This window comes from Cystoisospora suis (assembly GCF_002600585.1).
Source record: "Cystoisospora suis strain Wien I chromosome Unknown contig_322, whole genome shotgun sequence".
Classification (NCBI taxonomy): domain Eukaryota; phylum Apicomplexa; class Conoidasida; order Eucoccidiorida; family Sarcocystidae; genus Cystoisospora; species Cystoisospora suis.
Genome location: NW_027153123.1, coordinates 812 through 15879, shown reverse-complemented (window position 1 = coordinate 15879; position 15068 = coordinate 812). Strand labels below are relative to the sequence as shown.

Genomic DNA, 15068 nt, shown 5'->3' with positions numbered 1-15068 from the left:
CACTGGGTTGAGCTATTGTATGGGGATCGCCCATGACGGCCTCCCGGGTTTGACCTTCAATCGTGACACAGGGATCGGGCAGGATCCCCGACCATTCCCTCCCGCGGGTCAGTATAATAGCTGGGTAGCCTCGATTGTTGACGGCGCTTTGACGTCGATCTCGAGGCCCCAGATTTGACCACGTATCGTCTCGTCGATGGCATCAAGGATCAGATGTCGAAAAATATCCGAGACGACGACAGGCAACACATCGACGTTGAGATTCCGATCTCTTGCAAGGAACACCTCGACCTCGTCTGAGCCGGTCTGATTTCCGTCAGCGAAGGAGCACTGCGCACCTTCTCCTTTCTGTCCAAGCGCAGGCAAGAAACTAGCCACAAACTGGTATGCACCTTTTCCTCTGAACCAGGAAAATGGGTCTCTCTCTGCCGAACAGCGAGAAAGCGGTTGTGCTCAGCAGGCCTCCAGACGTGTGCAGGCCGTCGTACACGTGTGGCCTCACTCGCACCTGCTTATTCGTACACCGTTTGTGGGTTTCTTGGGAAACTGCTGCACAAATATCGCATTGGACGCCGGCGTGCTTGGCAACTCAAAGTGTCGAGGCAGGCGCATCGTTGCGAAGTACAGCGTAGCGTGGGCTCAGCTGCGGGAGAGAAGTGGGTGTGAGGCATTCTCCTGTGTGGACCTCACCTCGAAGGCATACCCGACGTTGGGTAAGCAGTCGAGGAAGTTCATGACAAGTGGCGACCAATTCTCGAAGTCTTGACGGAAGACAAAATGTCCAGTCTTTTTTGCGGCCGTGCGGTCAGTTTTTTTCGTGGCACACGGGGACGCCTCCTCCAAGTGACCTGCAGCATAGAAAACACGTACAGTCACAAGCGGTTAAGTGTTTTCTCCAAGCCGGAGGCGACAACCTGGGGAACTGAGGCTAACCCTTTCAGTCTCGGAAGTGGGGTGCAACAAAACGAGCCAGGGAGGTGCTCTACTTGAGTAAGTCACACGTCCTTCGCAGTTACATTTACTCACGACCCGTCACTCGAAAAATCGGCTTCTTTACCTCGAGCAGCACCAGCCCGGTTGTCCCCTGTGCGGCTATACTTTCGCATGTGTCTACACGCATCCGAAAGTAACCTGTCGAGGGAGGTGGACCCTTGCATGAAGCAGGCGGCGACAAAAAAGGAGTGCTACTCAAGAACAAAGCGTACCTGGTTTTTGACGTGTGGCTGGCGAGACCGGGGTCCCCATGGACTTGCATAACCCCGCCACGCTCTCTGTCCTTCCTCGTTCGACGTCTGCAACCAGATCTGTCAAAAGCGGAGCCGGCTCCTCCACCAGAGATACGATCAGCTCCTTTGTCTTCTCGGACTCAATTGAATCGCATATCATGTCGATGAGCGTTCCAACAATGAATGCTGTGGACTTGGCGGATAAGCAAATTTTCCCGTCAGCGTGGGATTCGCCATGCTCAAATGAGGTCGATTCTCGCAGATCTGCCAATTGAAACACATACATACCAGGCTTGCTCTCAGCCGAAGAAAGGGTGTTGCCCTTATTCTCTCCGGCCGCATTCTAGGCTACAATGCTGAGCAGAATATGGCATAAAGAGAAGGCTCTTTTTCAGCCATTGTCCAGGCCTAGCCTTGCGTGGCCGGGACGAAGGAAGCTGGACGCAGAGGTGGTCAGTTCGTCTCACAGTCGAGAGTTTTTGGAGTTCTGCCTGTCCTCTTTCGAGTGAGCGCAGAGCTGAAATCGACGCCGATCGGCGGGTAGGGTGCGCTAGGCAGAGACAGAAAGCAGTCAGCCGGACGGAAACATGAGGCCGCCGATAGGTCACGGCTGAGATCCGGATCCACTTGTATGTGAATGCGAACATATAGTGCCGTCGTGGGCTTGACAGGTTGTAAGTATTCCTCCGGAACGCCCTGTCTTTTTACAATTGATGAGCTTTCGATGACGTCCTGTTCACAGTCAAAACGCAACAAGGAGTCACCACGTGAGTACAGTCTCGCCCCCTACCTTTTCTGTTGACTCCAGCGGTGGCCCGTCAGCTCGCAAGCGGAAGATCGATTCGTTCTATGCAGCTGCCTCGTCGTGCATCTATGCGAGCCGTTGTTATACTTTGGGAGCTGCTGAAGACATTCGACCACCGAGGTTGACATTTCGCTTGCTCGCGACAGTCCGCGTCATTCCTCGAGACGGGGACCCCGATTCTGATGTTGGCTGATGGACCATTTTGACGGGGCTTTCCCCGTGGCTTTCAATCAATTCTTCGTACGGATCTGAGAGCACGCTCACTTGGAATTTCAGGATAAAATTCACTAGGATGCATTCGCCTTTTTGAGTTCCCGAAGCGGTGGACGCGCCGCGGCGTGCCCTTCCGACGTAAATAACCATCAACCGACCTGGAGGTGTCTGAAAGACCCAGACTTTATTCAGGGGAGCTGTCCATGTGACTAAGCAGACAATTTCCCCGTCTATATCCAGCGCAGTCTCGGAAAAGCGGAAAATGAATTCAACGATGCGATATCCGTTGGGGTTCAGGACACCTGTCGTTGTAGTTGGGGCACACAACACCACTTGCATTCTCGCACCAATGCAGTCTCGAGAGCGAGAAAAATCGGCCATTTGCGAATAATGAGCAAACTACCCGAAATCTGACACGATGCCAGCATCTCGGCAGTGGAAGCCCGCTAGTCAAGAGTGGACAATCACCTGCCTGCCGACCTGTGGTAGTGAAGTGTGAGGCAGCTTTTTTGTCGTTAAACAGTCCGTCAGCCACTTCCCGTACGCCCCCGGTACACTAGCTGGCTTCTCTGCTCAGAGGTAGATACCTGTGGCTGGGTGGATTGCGAGCACTCCGGCCCGAGGAAATAGTCCTTGCTTGTCCCAGCAGAAGTGCAAGGTTCGCTTTGGATCACAGTTCCGCAGTATAAGAAAGCGATGGACGAGGCATCTGAGTCCACCTCGAGCATGCAAAAGACAAAGCTCCGTTATTCTGCCGCTACTGGCCCTTTCGTGTCGGCGCTTCGCCCAGTCCAGAAAACTGCTATTTTGATGAGTGCCCGTTAAAGTATGAGTAAGCACTGTGCCCCAAAGCAGAACATGGCGCTTTCCTACTTCCGCGGGCACTTCCTTCGGGTGCAGCGGACACAGGTCATCATTTAGACCAGCCGCGGCGCCCGGATCAAGTCGGCATGTACTGAAAGCTTGTCAGATGAAGTGTTCTGGTGCCTCAACAGCAAGCTGGCAATCAAAAAAAGGGCCCCCGAACCCGCTGAGCAACCAAGGGGGGTTATTCGATACTTGTAAAGCTTCCATAGTACTTTCTTGGTGCAGCCGTTAGCGGCCAGGGAGATGACCCGATCCGCTCTCACCTGGGTGGCGACCGCAGCAGCGATATTTTTTCGGCAGAAAGACTGGCCAGAGTTTGGACAGGGACGACGGCTTCAGTCGCGAGAAACGGTGGCAGGCATGGCCGACGAGAATGAAGCGCCAGATCGCTTGTGACGCCCTTTGACCGGATCGTCAGTTCGCTCTGACAGGGGAAGTCCTCTGCCCCTTCTCCGTGGGCTTTCTTCCGAATGTTAATAGTCAGGGGAAACTCGTAGTTCTCTGCAGCTAGCGGAGTGAAGACCAGGTGCACGTGAGTCGATTCACTGGGGAACAAAGTCCCTTGTGTGGGGTCTATCTTCAGCACCTCGTGCCCGTTAACTGCATGGGCAGACCCGTTCGGCTCTATAGACCAACTGCAACTCTCCCCTCCAAAGTTTGCTAGCTCGATTGCCTGCACAGGCCCTGGAAGACTTCCCAATTTAACGTCGTGGAGGTCCTAAACAGCAGAAAGCAAGCACTGAACAGAAAAAAGAATTCGTGTCTCCTTCGTCGTGCCCCCTTCGGCTACTACGCGTCTGATCCACAACCGGGTGTTTGTGCGTAACGGGGTGTGCCATGAAAGCTGACTGACGAGAAGTAACGCTAAGATGAGGGCTCACTGGGGCGCTGAGTAGCTAAGGAAGTGCGGCCATTTCAACTATAAGGGAGGCTACAGATGCATGCCAAAGCGTGCGGATCACAGAGGACGAGCACAAGCGCGTACCTGGACTGGCCCTCTTGTTACCAGAACGGGGGCCTCTGTCCGTAGCGTCGTCCACTTCACGTTCAGCACCGCCGCTCTACCCCTGTTTACAGACAAGACTATCGGTATGTTTGAGTTGCCAGCTTCTTCGTGCTTAATCGCGAACACCACGCCAGCGAACTCGTCCTGTCCGAGACGAAGCCGCGAGGGCTCCACCTTTATGGCTTTCTCTTGCTCTTGCGCTTCGATCCCGAAACTACTGCCGAGAGTTTCCTGTGACAAGGTAGGGAGAAAGGGCTCGACATGCTTCACAGAAGCGTATGCCTGCTGCTGCCCCTTGCCGCGTGAGGGGTCGCTGTCGGAGTGTAGTCCTCCGAGGCCCTCCGTAGGCAGTTACCTCATTAGCCCAGAGGGGGGGGTTTGCCAGTCTAAGGTCCCCGGGTGATTCAAGCTTCAAGTCAACGGGAACATCTCCCGGATTATGGAACGTTACAAGAAATACGCTCTGTTTCACCTCGGCAGGAGCGCAACCTAGGTCTAGGGCAAAAGAGGCGATGTGCCGGAGTGCAGTCTCCCGCGCGTCCAATCCTTCCGCGTCAAGGAACCGCAGGTCCGACTCTTGAACTTCCTGAGCAAAGTGCCTGAACGGCCACAACGCCCCTCAAACGCTCATAGCCTGCATGGAGGGGCTAGGCCGTAGCGGTGAACAGTGCCACAGGGGACCCCAGTACAACGCTGCAGTTTCCAGGTTTCCGTCCGTGTACGTGATTTTCCCCCCCCCCGGCGAAGGGCTGGTGCGATTCATAATAGAGATGTACGTTGCCCTTTGCCGCTCCGGCTGGGCCCCCTGCAAGCCGCGAAGTCTTCACTGGGTCGTGCGATACATTCTGTTTGGCGGTCCTGTTTACTCCTGCTTGTGAATGCAACGTGCACTTGCCGGTGAAAACAGCAGATAGCGATTCCTTGCAGGAACCACAACCGTCCATTTGCCGGGTGGCATTCCGAACACGTCGCCATCGCAGCGAATGCAATATCGAAGCTGTGACCGGGACGCCGGTGCAACAGGACTACGTGTCAGCCTTTCACTCGGGTACCTCCGCAGCGTCCCCGAAGCTGCGACCGTGGGGTACTTCTCTGGTACTGCCGCGATGTTACCTTGCTCTAACGCGCCATCTGCGCCGCGTCATCTGTCCACTTGCAGGGACTACCTGTGGCATACCGGACGTCCAGAAATCAAGTACCACCTGCTCGAGGCAAAATTCCCACGTACTCGTTGATTTTCTCAGCGTTTATCATAGCCCACAATCGGCTAGGAGCTATGGCGCGGTTGAGGGACCGGATGTCGAGAATTTCCACCACCGGGTTCACGACATGTGCGTGGACGATGAATTCAACAACCTGCAGATCCCTAGATTCCGGATTGCAAAAAGGAAGACACGAAGGCAGTACTATCCCGGCTTCTCTGTCTTCACGTGGCTCATCTCCTCGCAGGGGGATGCTTTCATCTGACGTTTTCTGAACGGTGACTGCACCATGATACGGCTGCGAGAGGCGTCTGCTGGTGACACCAGTGACATGGTGGTTTGATTGAAGCTTCTCAAACCCGTACCTTTGCGATTGGCCAAAGCAGCTTGAATCGTGTGGTCCGTCTCCCTGCCCTGCGAATGCGGCGCGGTTCACACTGGAAGGCGCTCGCGCGATTGCGTGCGGTATTAGATAACTGGGCCGTTCAGGGCAGGCAGCTGTGTGCGCAGACCGTCGCCGTCGCGACCCCTGCACCCCGTTACGTCCTGTACAGCGCTGTCCACTCCAACACGTGCATACTGCCTCTGAAAGGACTCTGGCTAATCCGGGAGCGAAAGTCGCTCTCTCCCGCCCAGACAAGTCCGGGTCGGTTTACCAGCTGCCAGACGCTAGCTCCTGCAAAAGCATTCGCCAAGTCACCCGTGGCAATCGGCCCAAACATCTGTGGCGCGTGGGTGGTAGCCAGGTCTCCAGGGCAGCCCTTTCCGTACCGATTGTTTTCCCACATTTCTAACGTGTTCACCGCCCACTACCTTGTGGTCGAGATCTTTGTTCTTACCCCTGTCGCTCCTGAGTGGGACCTGCTTCAGTCGGACGGGCAAGCGATAGGCTTTTTTCGCTGTCGGAGTGAACTTGAATGACAGGATCCTGGAGCTGTTACCCGGGACGACTGCGTCAACTTCATCGAAATGCAACACTCCATCATTTTTTTTATTCACGGGTCGCGAAGAAGCCGTCTGGGGTGACACCGTAGTGGGAACTGAGTCCGTAGTGTCAAACTCGACTCTGTACCGCACAGGAGCGCCGGAGGCGTTGCTGACCCTAACCTATGATATCAGACGGGAGGAGAAAAGCAAGAAACCTGAGACAGAGATGGTCTTGCTCAACCCTTCGCAGTTCTCTGGTTTTATCGAAGAGCCTGTGCATGGTCGCGGTCTTACGTCCTGTGTGATGGAACGGTAGGCCGTCACGGCACCTAGGTTGACGTCTCTCGGTTGCACACTGAGCGGCGCTGCCGTGCAGCAGCTGATGAGACGTATGGAGTCCATCGCTGCCGAATGTTGACGGGGCGAGATTCCTGGCGTCTGGAATTCCGCCGCCGAGCCATTCTGCATGCAAGTAGTCGCCGGTGAATGGCAGAACACTTCTGTCAGAATGAAGTCTGGTTCTCATCGAGAACACTTGCCAAAGTGGCTCTGCTTGGCTACCTTTACACCCAGTCGCGCCCGTCGTGCTCCGGCCGGAAAGGAGCGGCCGCTGGTTCCCGTCACACTCACTATGGAGTCCGCGTGCGCAAGTGGCTCGGATTTGACGAGAACATTTGCTTGGCTCGCCCCGATTTCCGTCGGGACAAACTGGCATTCAACACCTTTCTCTTCCAGCGGCAACAAGCTGTACACCTCCTGAGCTAAGCGATAGTCCGTTGCCCTCTCTCCTGATAGGCGGATTGCTGCCCTCAAAGGAATCTCTGTCATGTTCCGAACGAAGAACTGCTTGGATGACACTGCACCTGCCGGAGTGGCGGGGAAGGTCTGTCGTACCGCAAAGCATCGCCCAGGCGAAAATGAACAGAATCAGGTCAGTGCCCAACTTCCTTCTCGTCCGTCAACGCCCCGTAGCAGATTGAGGCTGGCCGTGCGCGACAAGGTCGATCTGCCGCACCAAAGCGGGCCTTGCGCGGCTATGGCAACGGATGCTACCGACTCTCGACCACGGGCACCCTTACAGACGTACGAGGGCCTCTGGCCTGACAGAAACGAGGGGTTCCCAACACCGACCATACACTCGAATCTGCTTTGTAAAGGCGTCGCTTTCGTTGAAAACGACGTCGAAAGCAGCCGAAAGCCAAGAAGAGTTTGAGACGTGGTGCGGGGAGAAGTGCAACAGAACAAGCTGAGAACTTCTCGGGGGGATGTACCCCGAAAGTGGCCAGGCCCTGCAATGTAGACCGGGAAACAGTAGGGGTGCTTCACAATAAACTGGTGTCGGTATAGGGTCGTCCGATTTCGTGACTGCCTCCCCCTGTGACTTTTTGCGAAAGCTCCGAACACAGGGGCCTGCGCTTGGTACCGTTCGCGGTGCCTTAGGTTGAGTCAGACACCACGCCCGAAAGAGTGGTGAGCATTGTGTGGCCTGATGCCTACTCAATCGTACACAGTTTTGTGCGCTATGTCCAGCCTGGACGGAGTTGCCTCTGGTAGAGGTGCACATACCCGAAAATTCGCGGAAAGAGATCGACATCCGTGCACGGTTCCTGTTCGCTCAGACGGGGAACAATGTCAAAGCAGACCGGCGTATCACCATCGTTCACCAGTGCCGTGACGTGAAATGCTTGTTCGCCTGCCAGCATACCCACAGTCAAGACAGCAGTTGGAGTCTTCGGGTGGTATCTCAGGCCCTCCCACTTTCAAACGAAAGCCCGCAAGCAGCATCTGGCCGTCCTACTCGTCCCGAACGACGAGTTGAGACCAGCCGTCAGATAAGGGAGGACCAAATACTTCTCGCCACAGTCGCCACGGGAGCGTGTTTCGACGAGCATTGTATTTTCTTTACCAGATCCGCAGGGTCTGAATCGGATAACCGACTCGACAACTCGCGTCTTTGGAGGCAGCCCCTTTGTAGACGACGAAAGGCAGTTCCCGCGAGCGACGCAGAATAAGGTGACAGGAGGTCTCAGCGTCGCCGGCTCGACACGGCGGTATGACATGCTTTGAACGGGGCACACCGTGGCCTCCAGCTGATCGTAATCCATTGAGTCCGCCGCACCGAGTGGGTGGTAACTGACCCTGCACGAGAAGAGACGACTGCCCCGTCGAACTACAGCCCTAACATTGTCCCATCTACAGAGGTCGGCCGGACTCTCGGATTGACACCTTGGCTCTTTTTTGAGTAACGATGGTTCTTTCGTGGTGGTGGGCGGGTTCTCTCCCTTCAAGCGCCTGCCTATCAGTATCGTTATCTGTCGCGTTACCGGACCGGGCAGCTTCTCGGTGCAACGACTGCCACGGCCGTCAGCATCAAACCAGCGGACGCGCGGGGCACGACTTCTCCCCGCTGACGGTGGAGCGGTCTTGCGTTCCTCACGCGCTCTCCACGTTATACCCAAAGGATTGTCCAGAGCGTCCGCTCTCTCAAGAACGCTTACCGAAACGCTGTCACCGTGTTCGGGCCTAGTTCGGCTCTGTAGGGAGTGACGGAGAAACGAGCACAGGGCTCCCCGTTTTTCTCTCGGCAGCTAAGCCCATTGGTCCAGATGCAGAGAAGCTGAGGACAAAAGTTCGTCCATCTGGGGAGTGGTAGCCTTGTCACACGAATACAGGAATCCGAAAGAGAAATGTCATCATGCCGCCTCTAGAAGTAGTTGTAAAGCCCGGCAGGCACTGGGTCCTGCCGGGAGCGTTGACGACAAAAAACAGAACACACGCTCTAAGTGGGTGTTCGGACCCTTTTTACAGAGAACTCACCTTGTCCTCGCTCGTATTAGTTAAAGAAATAGTTTTGTGGACTTCGCCGCTTCTGAACTTAACGATGTCTGGAGTGAGCATGAGTTGCCTATGAGTATCGCTCACAACACGAGATGGTCAAACGCTCGTCGGCCGCTAGCAAAAAGAAAAGGACTCTTCGTGGAGTGTATCTCCATTTCTTGCTATGTTTACCTGGAGTTGTCTGACATATTCGTCACCATGCTGGCATACAGGGAAGCAGCTGTCTCGGGGGGGGGAGGAACTACGTCAGGATTTCCTTGGCAATCGGGCTGAATCTCATCTGTCACAAAGAAAATTCGAATATCGGACTTTCTCCTTTGTATGTGGGAACGCCGGTTTGGTGCTGACCGCCAGGCAGTGCGGGCAGCGGCTCCTGGCGCGGGTTCAGACCGCAAGCGGCGTCCCCGTCACTGCAGGTGGTCGGTAGTGAGCTAGCCCGTCACTGCGAAAAGAGAACGGAAACGAGAGGGTAACAGTGTTTCTACTTTTATCCTAGTTTTCTGGACCTGGCTCAAGCCTCGCCTCGGGTACCCAAGCGACGCCTCCTCGTACAACTCTCCCATTCGTCTTTTTGTTCTGCTAGCTCCAAGTGTCAATTACAACCTCCTTACCCAAAGAAGGCGTCCGGCCTTGGAGCTCACTCCACCTGAACGGATTGTACCACCGCGGGGCAAAGCCAGCACTTTCTACCGCTCAAATGTGTCTCCAGGACAACCACAGGCAAGTAGAAGGCAAAGAACCAGGCAGCAAGGTCGGGGCGCCGTTTTTCTCTGGATTGTGCGTTTGCGTGACTTTTTTCGGACCGCTCCTGGCAACGTCTTGTTTTATGGAAGGGTGGCATGAAACCTGAAGCAGGTTTAGCTTTTTGGCCGCAGTAGTCGGAAGACTGCACCCACGTGCAAGAAGCCTTGCCGGGTTTAAAAGTCTCTTCGTCCTAGTACGAAGTGTACCTTCTCATGTAGACGTGACCAAGGGTGATGGCTGCAGGCCGCTCCTCACTGGTGTAGCAGGAGCCCAGGAGATCCAGAACCAGGGGCCGATCGGCACCTTGCACAAGACAGAAAAGTCTTTTATGATAATGCAAGGCTGCCCGGGAAGCGAAGGTGATGGTGATTGAAGTCCCCCCATGGGGCACCAGCGTCCCTGATGTCTTGTCCACGCAGACGCAGCCACCACGATCCACGTTCATGAACTGGTAAGTGACTGCGCGCTTGGACGGGTTGCGAAGCTGGACTAGCTTCGTGACCTGAAAGTGCGCCGCGAGACAACAGAATCTGCGGCTGAGATTTCTGGGACGCGGTCTAGCCCAAGAAGAGGAGTCGCGAAAAGGAGGAGCAACTCCTCTACGTCCGGTGCAGTCCTCTTACTTTTCTCCCGGCAGGGATATTGCCGAAGTTGATGCTGTTTGGGGTCAGAATCAGCTCGGTAGGTTCAATGAAGGCTTTCACCTTTACAGTCGTTGGCGCTCCACTTCTAGTGAGGACCTGTCGGCAGGCAAAAAGGGAGCTGCAGGTTTACTGTGTGCTGGGACCCAACACTCTGTCGTCGCAGGGCAGGCACGCTCTCTTCCTTCTGGAGGCTTGAGACCGCTAGTGTAGTTTTCAGGTCTGCAGAACTAATGAAGAGGCCGCCCGGCCGCCGGCCTGTCAGCACCAATTCCCCTGAGATTTTGTTGATTTTTCCCAAGATTCAAGATGTCCACTCACGCAGGAGGCTGTCGAGACGGCAAGCTTACCCTTACCTGGCTGCCATCCAGCAGAACCTTGCTCCAAAGATCTTACCATGTAATCGCAAAAGTGGTGCTGAGGCAGATTGGCAAACTGCACACAGACGGCCCCTGGCGGCCGACCTCAGGAACAGGATGGGGGTCTGGGAGTGTGGAGCTCCGTCCATCATACCTGAAACTCGTGATAGATGTCTTCGGATACAACTGCGCTTTGTAGCTTGAATACCAAGGGAAACGTCTTTCCGGGTGGAATCACTCCGGACCGAGCCGAGGTGGTGACGGTCGAGGAGACTTTCGGAGGAACGTCGGCGTGTCCACAGTGTCGCCGCACCACCTGTTCAGAGCGCGCAACTATTGTTGACGCGCCCTCAAGCCACGTCCACTTAAGTCGGCACCGGGGGCCTCTTGACATCCGGACTGGTTCTTAACAGCTTATAACTTTGCTACTCTTACATAGTCGGACTGCGAGTCTGACCAAGGGCCCACGTTCAGTTCCTGTGTTGAACGACCACGTCCACGAGATCGGTGAGGTCCTATCGTACGCTACAACGGGAGCGGTGGTGTTCACTGGCTGACAACGACAGGGGAGGGCAGGAGGCGGACGAGAACACGGAAAAGGACAACGGGCGAGAATCGACGTTCAAGAGTGAGGGAGCGCCGAAACCTGCGGGGGCCGTAGGTGTGCTCTTGTACTGGAAGGCAGCAGCAGTGCGAGTGGTCCCGCTGCCAGTGGTACGGGTCAGACTGGGTCGTGTTAGCTCAGCCACGAGGCGCTACAGAAAGACAAAGCAAAAGAGTGCTTTTGTTGTATACTCTTTGGTGTCCTCAGGGCGATGATTTTCAGCAACTTGCCCACCTCGAAGCAGGCTTTTACGGGTGAAGTATTTTCCAGCACCACTGTTCTGCTGGCCGGCACCCCCGCAGGGGTAGTACCAAAGTCCAGCGTCACGTTGGTCTTTCCCGTGATGTGCAGGTGAGGCAGTTTGCCTATTCCTTTCATCTCCAGAGGGCGAGTCTCCGTTCCGTCGCCGCCTGCGAAGCTGTTCGTCTTCTCTAGCGTCAAGGCCCCATCAACATTCTCGGTGATGCAGAGCGCGGAGGCGTTCTTCTTCTCGCAGACCAGCGAACATATCACTTTGCCGTCATAGACCATAGGAGCCTGAGGTTCAAACCGAGCGGTAAACATCTGCTTCGCCCCGATTCCCACCGGTGCGCTAAGGGGGAAGACGCTGAATGGTGGACAGTGCTTCCATACCACCTCGACAGGTAAGGCGCCCGTATTGTGAACGAAGAATGGCATCTCTGTTTTGTCGTTCACCGGAGCGTAGCCGAAGTTTAGGCACTTAGGAATGGAGACTTCCGCTTTTTTGACTATGGCCTTCAAGAAAATCACAAAGCTACCCCTCTCTGCAACTACTTCGAGTTGCTCTACGGTTGACCGAGGACTGGTTGGAAGAAACGTGACAAGGAAACTTTTGGACATCCCAGGAGGTAGTCTGAATGGCTCTGGAAACGGTAGGGCAAACGCTGCGTTGTGTGGAAGTCTATAGAAGATAGTCTGGTGTTCCACACCGACGTTTTTGAACACCAGCCTCTTCGCTGACTCCTGCCCAACAGACCAGTCACACCATATCAGCTCGTCCTCGCAATCGATCTGGAACCTTTCCTGGCGCTCCTTTCGAGGAACCCAATGGGGGTGGCCGGCATCCAATTGCCCCTCCATTGTCCTGTTTTTCGGGAGCGTGACGTGTCGCAAAAAGCCACATGCCTAAGACGGGCCACGCCGGTGCGTGGAAGGGGACGGCACAGCAGCCTCCGTAAAAGCTTTCACAATGATCCAGCTCTCCTGTACCAGGCTTAGGTAATCGCAGCAACAGCTGCCTCCTTGGCCTGTCTCCCTGTGTGGCCTGGGTAGATCGAAGGGAATGCGAACGCCTGAGGAAGCGCCTAAGTTACTCGGACCGTGATTTCGGCAGCCGATCTCGAACAGCCACGTATAACACCACCGACGTGGTACGCGTTCGTGGGGCCGCCTTGCATGCATGCTCTGCAAGGATACCAAGCATTCGTCAGGATGGCTGCCCAAGACGGATTACAGGGACTAGTCAGTACTGTGCTGCGTAACTCTTGTTCATGTCCCCCACACTGCTTTAGTCTTGGTGTCGCCCTGCTGACTGTCAAACACCCTGACTGGTTTGTACCGAAATGCCTCAGATTTCCAGTCAACATCTCGCAAGTGGTCCAGGTGTGCTTCGTCGGAGTTTGGGAGGCCAACGGGGCCCCCACAGGCAGCTTTGTGAGCGTTGCCTGCTGCTGAGCGATTCCGTCCTCGGACCAAAAGCGAAAGACCACTGCGGACTGCAGCTTACGCATAGTTTTTAGCCCCAGCCCCGTGTCATGCGACAGGATGCACCCGGAGTCTGTCATTCCAACAGGAGCGCCTACACTCTTGGTAAGCACTCCTCAAACTGTTGACGGGTTAACAAGAGAAACACAAAGCGGTCTGTCGTTACGTCATCAGAGGAGGCCGATGTCCGTGATCACAACTTTTTTCTCTGTGGCTCCGGACCCAGACCCGACAGCCTCCATGGCTTGCAAGACCGGGAAGGACTCTTCCGAGACTTTGCCGAAGACGACATGTTTGCCGTCCAACCAGGACGTCTTCACAGTGGTGATAAAGAACTGGCTGCCGTTGGTGTTCGGGCCTGCAGACAAAATTTTGCGCCCGACGCCATCAGCCGCACGGGAAAGTAAGTAGTAAGAGATCTCGTAGAACTGTAGCGCCTTCTAAGCTGCACCGTCAGCAAGGCGCACCGCTGGCCACCCTTCTGTCAGCTGGGACGAAGGGTAAATAGTCTCCGACTGTAGCAAGCAAGAACTTACCGGCGTTCGCCATGGAGATGACACCGCGTTCGTGGGGAAGTGTGAAGTTTTCGTCGTCAAACTTGCGGCCGTAGATGCTGCTGCCGCCAGTACCATTTGCATTCTCGAAATCCCCTCCCTGAAGAAACCGTGCAACATCGAAACACGCTACATGCGTTTACACTAACCCCGGTGCACACGCCACGACTGATTGCCACAGAGCAACTGACCGTACCTGTGCCATAAAGTTCGGGATGATTCTGTGAAAGATGCTTCCCTTGTACCTCGGGAACAACCCGATGAAGTTCTCTACTGTCTTAGGAACAATATCGCCACGTAGCTCCAACTCAATTCGTCCAGCTGGCTCTCCGCCGATGCTGATGTCCATGAACGCCTGCGACACCAAGTCGATTTGACAACAAAGATGAAAAAAAACGAACGAGGGTGGTGTCCCAGGGCGATTTTCGACAAACCCACCAACTAGACACTTGGCTGCTGCGCCTTAAATGAGAGTCACTTGCGCCGGACGCTTGAGGACTGGCCTACCGTCTGCTTAGCGCCACCACCTTGCGCAACGCCAACCGACGCGACCAAACACGCGATAAGGACCTAAGAAAATCAAAGCACCACAAGCTTCGACGAAAAATCAGCCGGCCTCTTGGAGCAGCAGAAGACAACGCTGCCCCGACAGCTCCACTCTAGGTGCGCCGGTCACAAGAGTTGCTGGGGAATGTCTCGGCTGCATGACGCGTTACGGAACGGAAAAGCGTCACTCACCAGAGATCTCATTTTTCCAGACAAGCATGAGACAGGCGTAAAAAACAGGCACTGCAACAAACATGAGATGCGCGAAGAACTTTGACTGTTGAATGCTGACCTCGACCCTCGCGGACGGAGCCTTAGACTCCACCCGTGGCAATGTGTGGGAGCTAGTGGAGAGGGGGGGGTTAGGGGGGGCGCGTAATCGCTGCCTGGAGACAGGGCACGATAGACGAACAAAAAGCCTAACTACTGGGAGCCGCGTGCCAGGATCCTTGCACCTTGGCTGACGTCGTACAGGCAAGCTTAGGGCCGGTTGACTATCAAAATTGCAAGAGCGACATGCTTCAGCGGTCAATGCTACTGCTGGAGCATGAAAAAGTTTGCGACGCGGGTCCTTCGCCCAAAACCGTTCCTGGAGCAACCGAGGCACCGCAGCACTCACTTTGCCCGGCTTCGCTGTCGGCGGGCCACGTGCTGCGCATAGTGGCTCAGAGTAACCTGGTTGAACAAACGGATACTCGGGCGTCACGGCGGCATGCAAGGGATTACGCAAGGCTAGTTCTCTCCAGGTGGCTCTCTACCGGTGGTCCCGAATCCACTAGTGAGCAACTGAGTTGTACGTGACCGGTGTCAA

General features: G+C 55.3%; 2 protein-coding genes across 2 annotated transcripts; both read right to left on the bottom strand.

Annotated features, from left to right (window-relative positions):
• Positions 1 to 108: 108 nt before the first annotated feature.
• CSUI_000846 (coiled-coil protein) lies at positions 109 to 12533 on the bottom strand (the record flags this gene model as incomplete). The annotated part of the gene is made up of 14 exons (XM_068061053.1): positions 109 to 348; positions 691 to 848; positions 1206 to 1490; positions 2403 to 2546; positions 2832 to 2953; positions 3375 to 3829; positions 4097 to 4348; positions 4473 to 4716; positions 5346 to 5590; positions 6877 to 7131; positions 9064 to 9151; positions 10432 to 10568; positions 10983 to 11144; positions 11667 to 12533. The coding sequence occupies 14 exons, from the start codon at positions 12531 to 12533 to the stop codon at positions 109 to 111; spliced, it is 3654 nt and encodes a 1217-aa protein (XP_067926966.1).
• Positions 12534 to 13307: 774 nt separating this feature from the next.
• CSUI_000845 (peptidyl-prolyl cis-trans isomerase-like) lies at positions 13308 to 14801 on the bottom strand. The gene is made up of 5 exons (XM_068061052.1): positions 14450 to 14801; positions 14219 to 14281; positions 13908 to 14066; positions 13694 to 13811; positions 13308 to 13515 (listed from the first exon to the last, which is right to left on the bottom strand). The coding sequence occupies exons 1-5, from the start codon at positions 14459 to 14461 to the stop codon at positions 13328 to 13330; spliced, it is 540 nt and encodes a 179-aa protein (XP_067926965.1). The 5' UTR covers positions 14462 to 14801; the 3' UTR covers positions 13308 to 13327.
• Between the last annotated feature and the right edge of the window lie 267 nt (positions 14802 to 15068).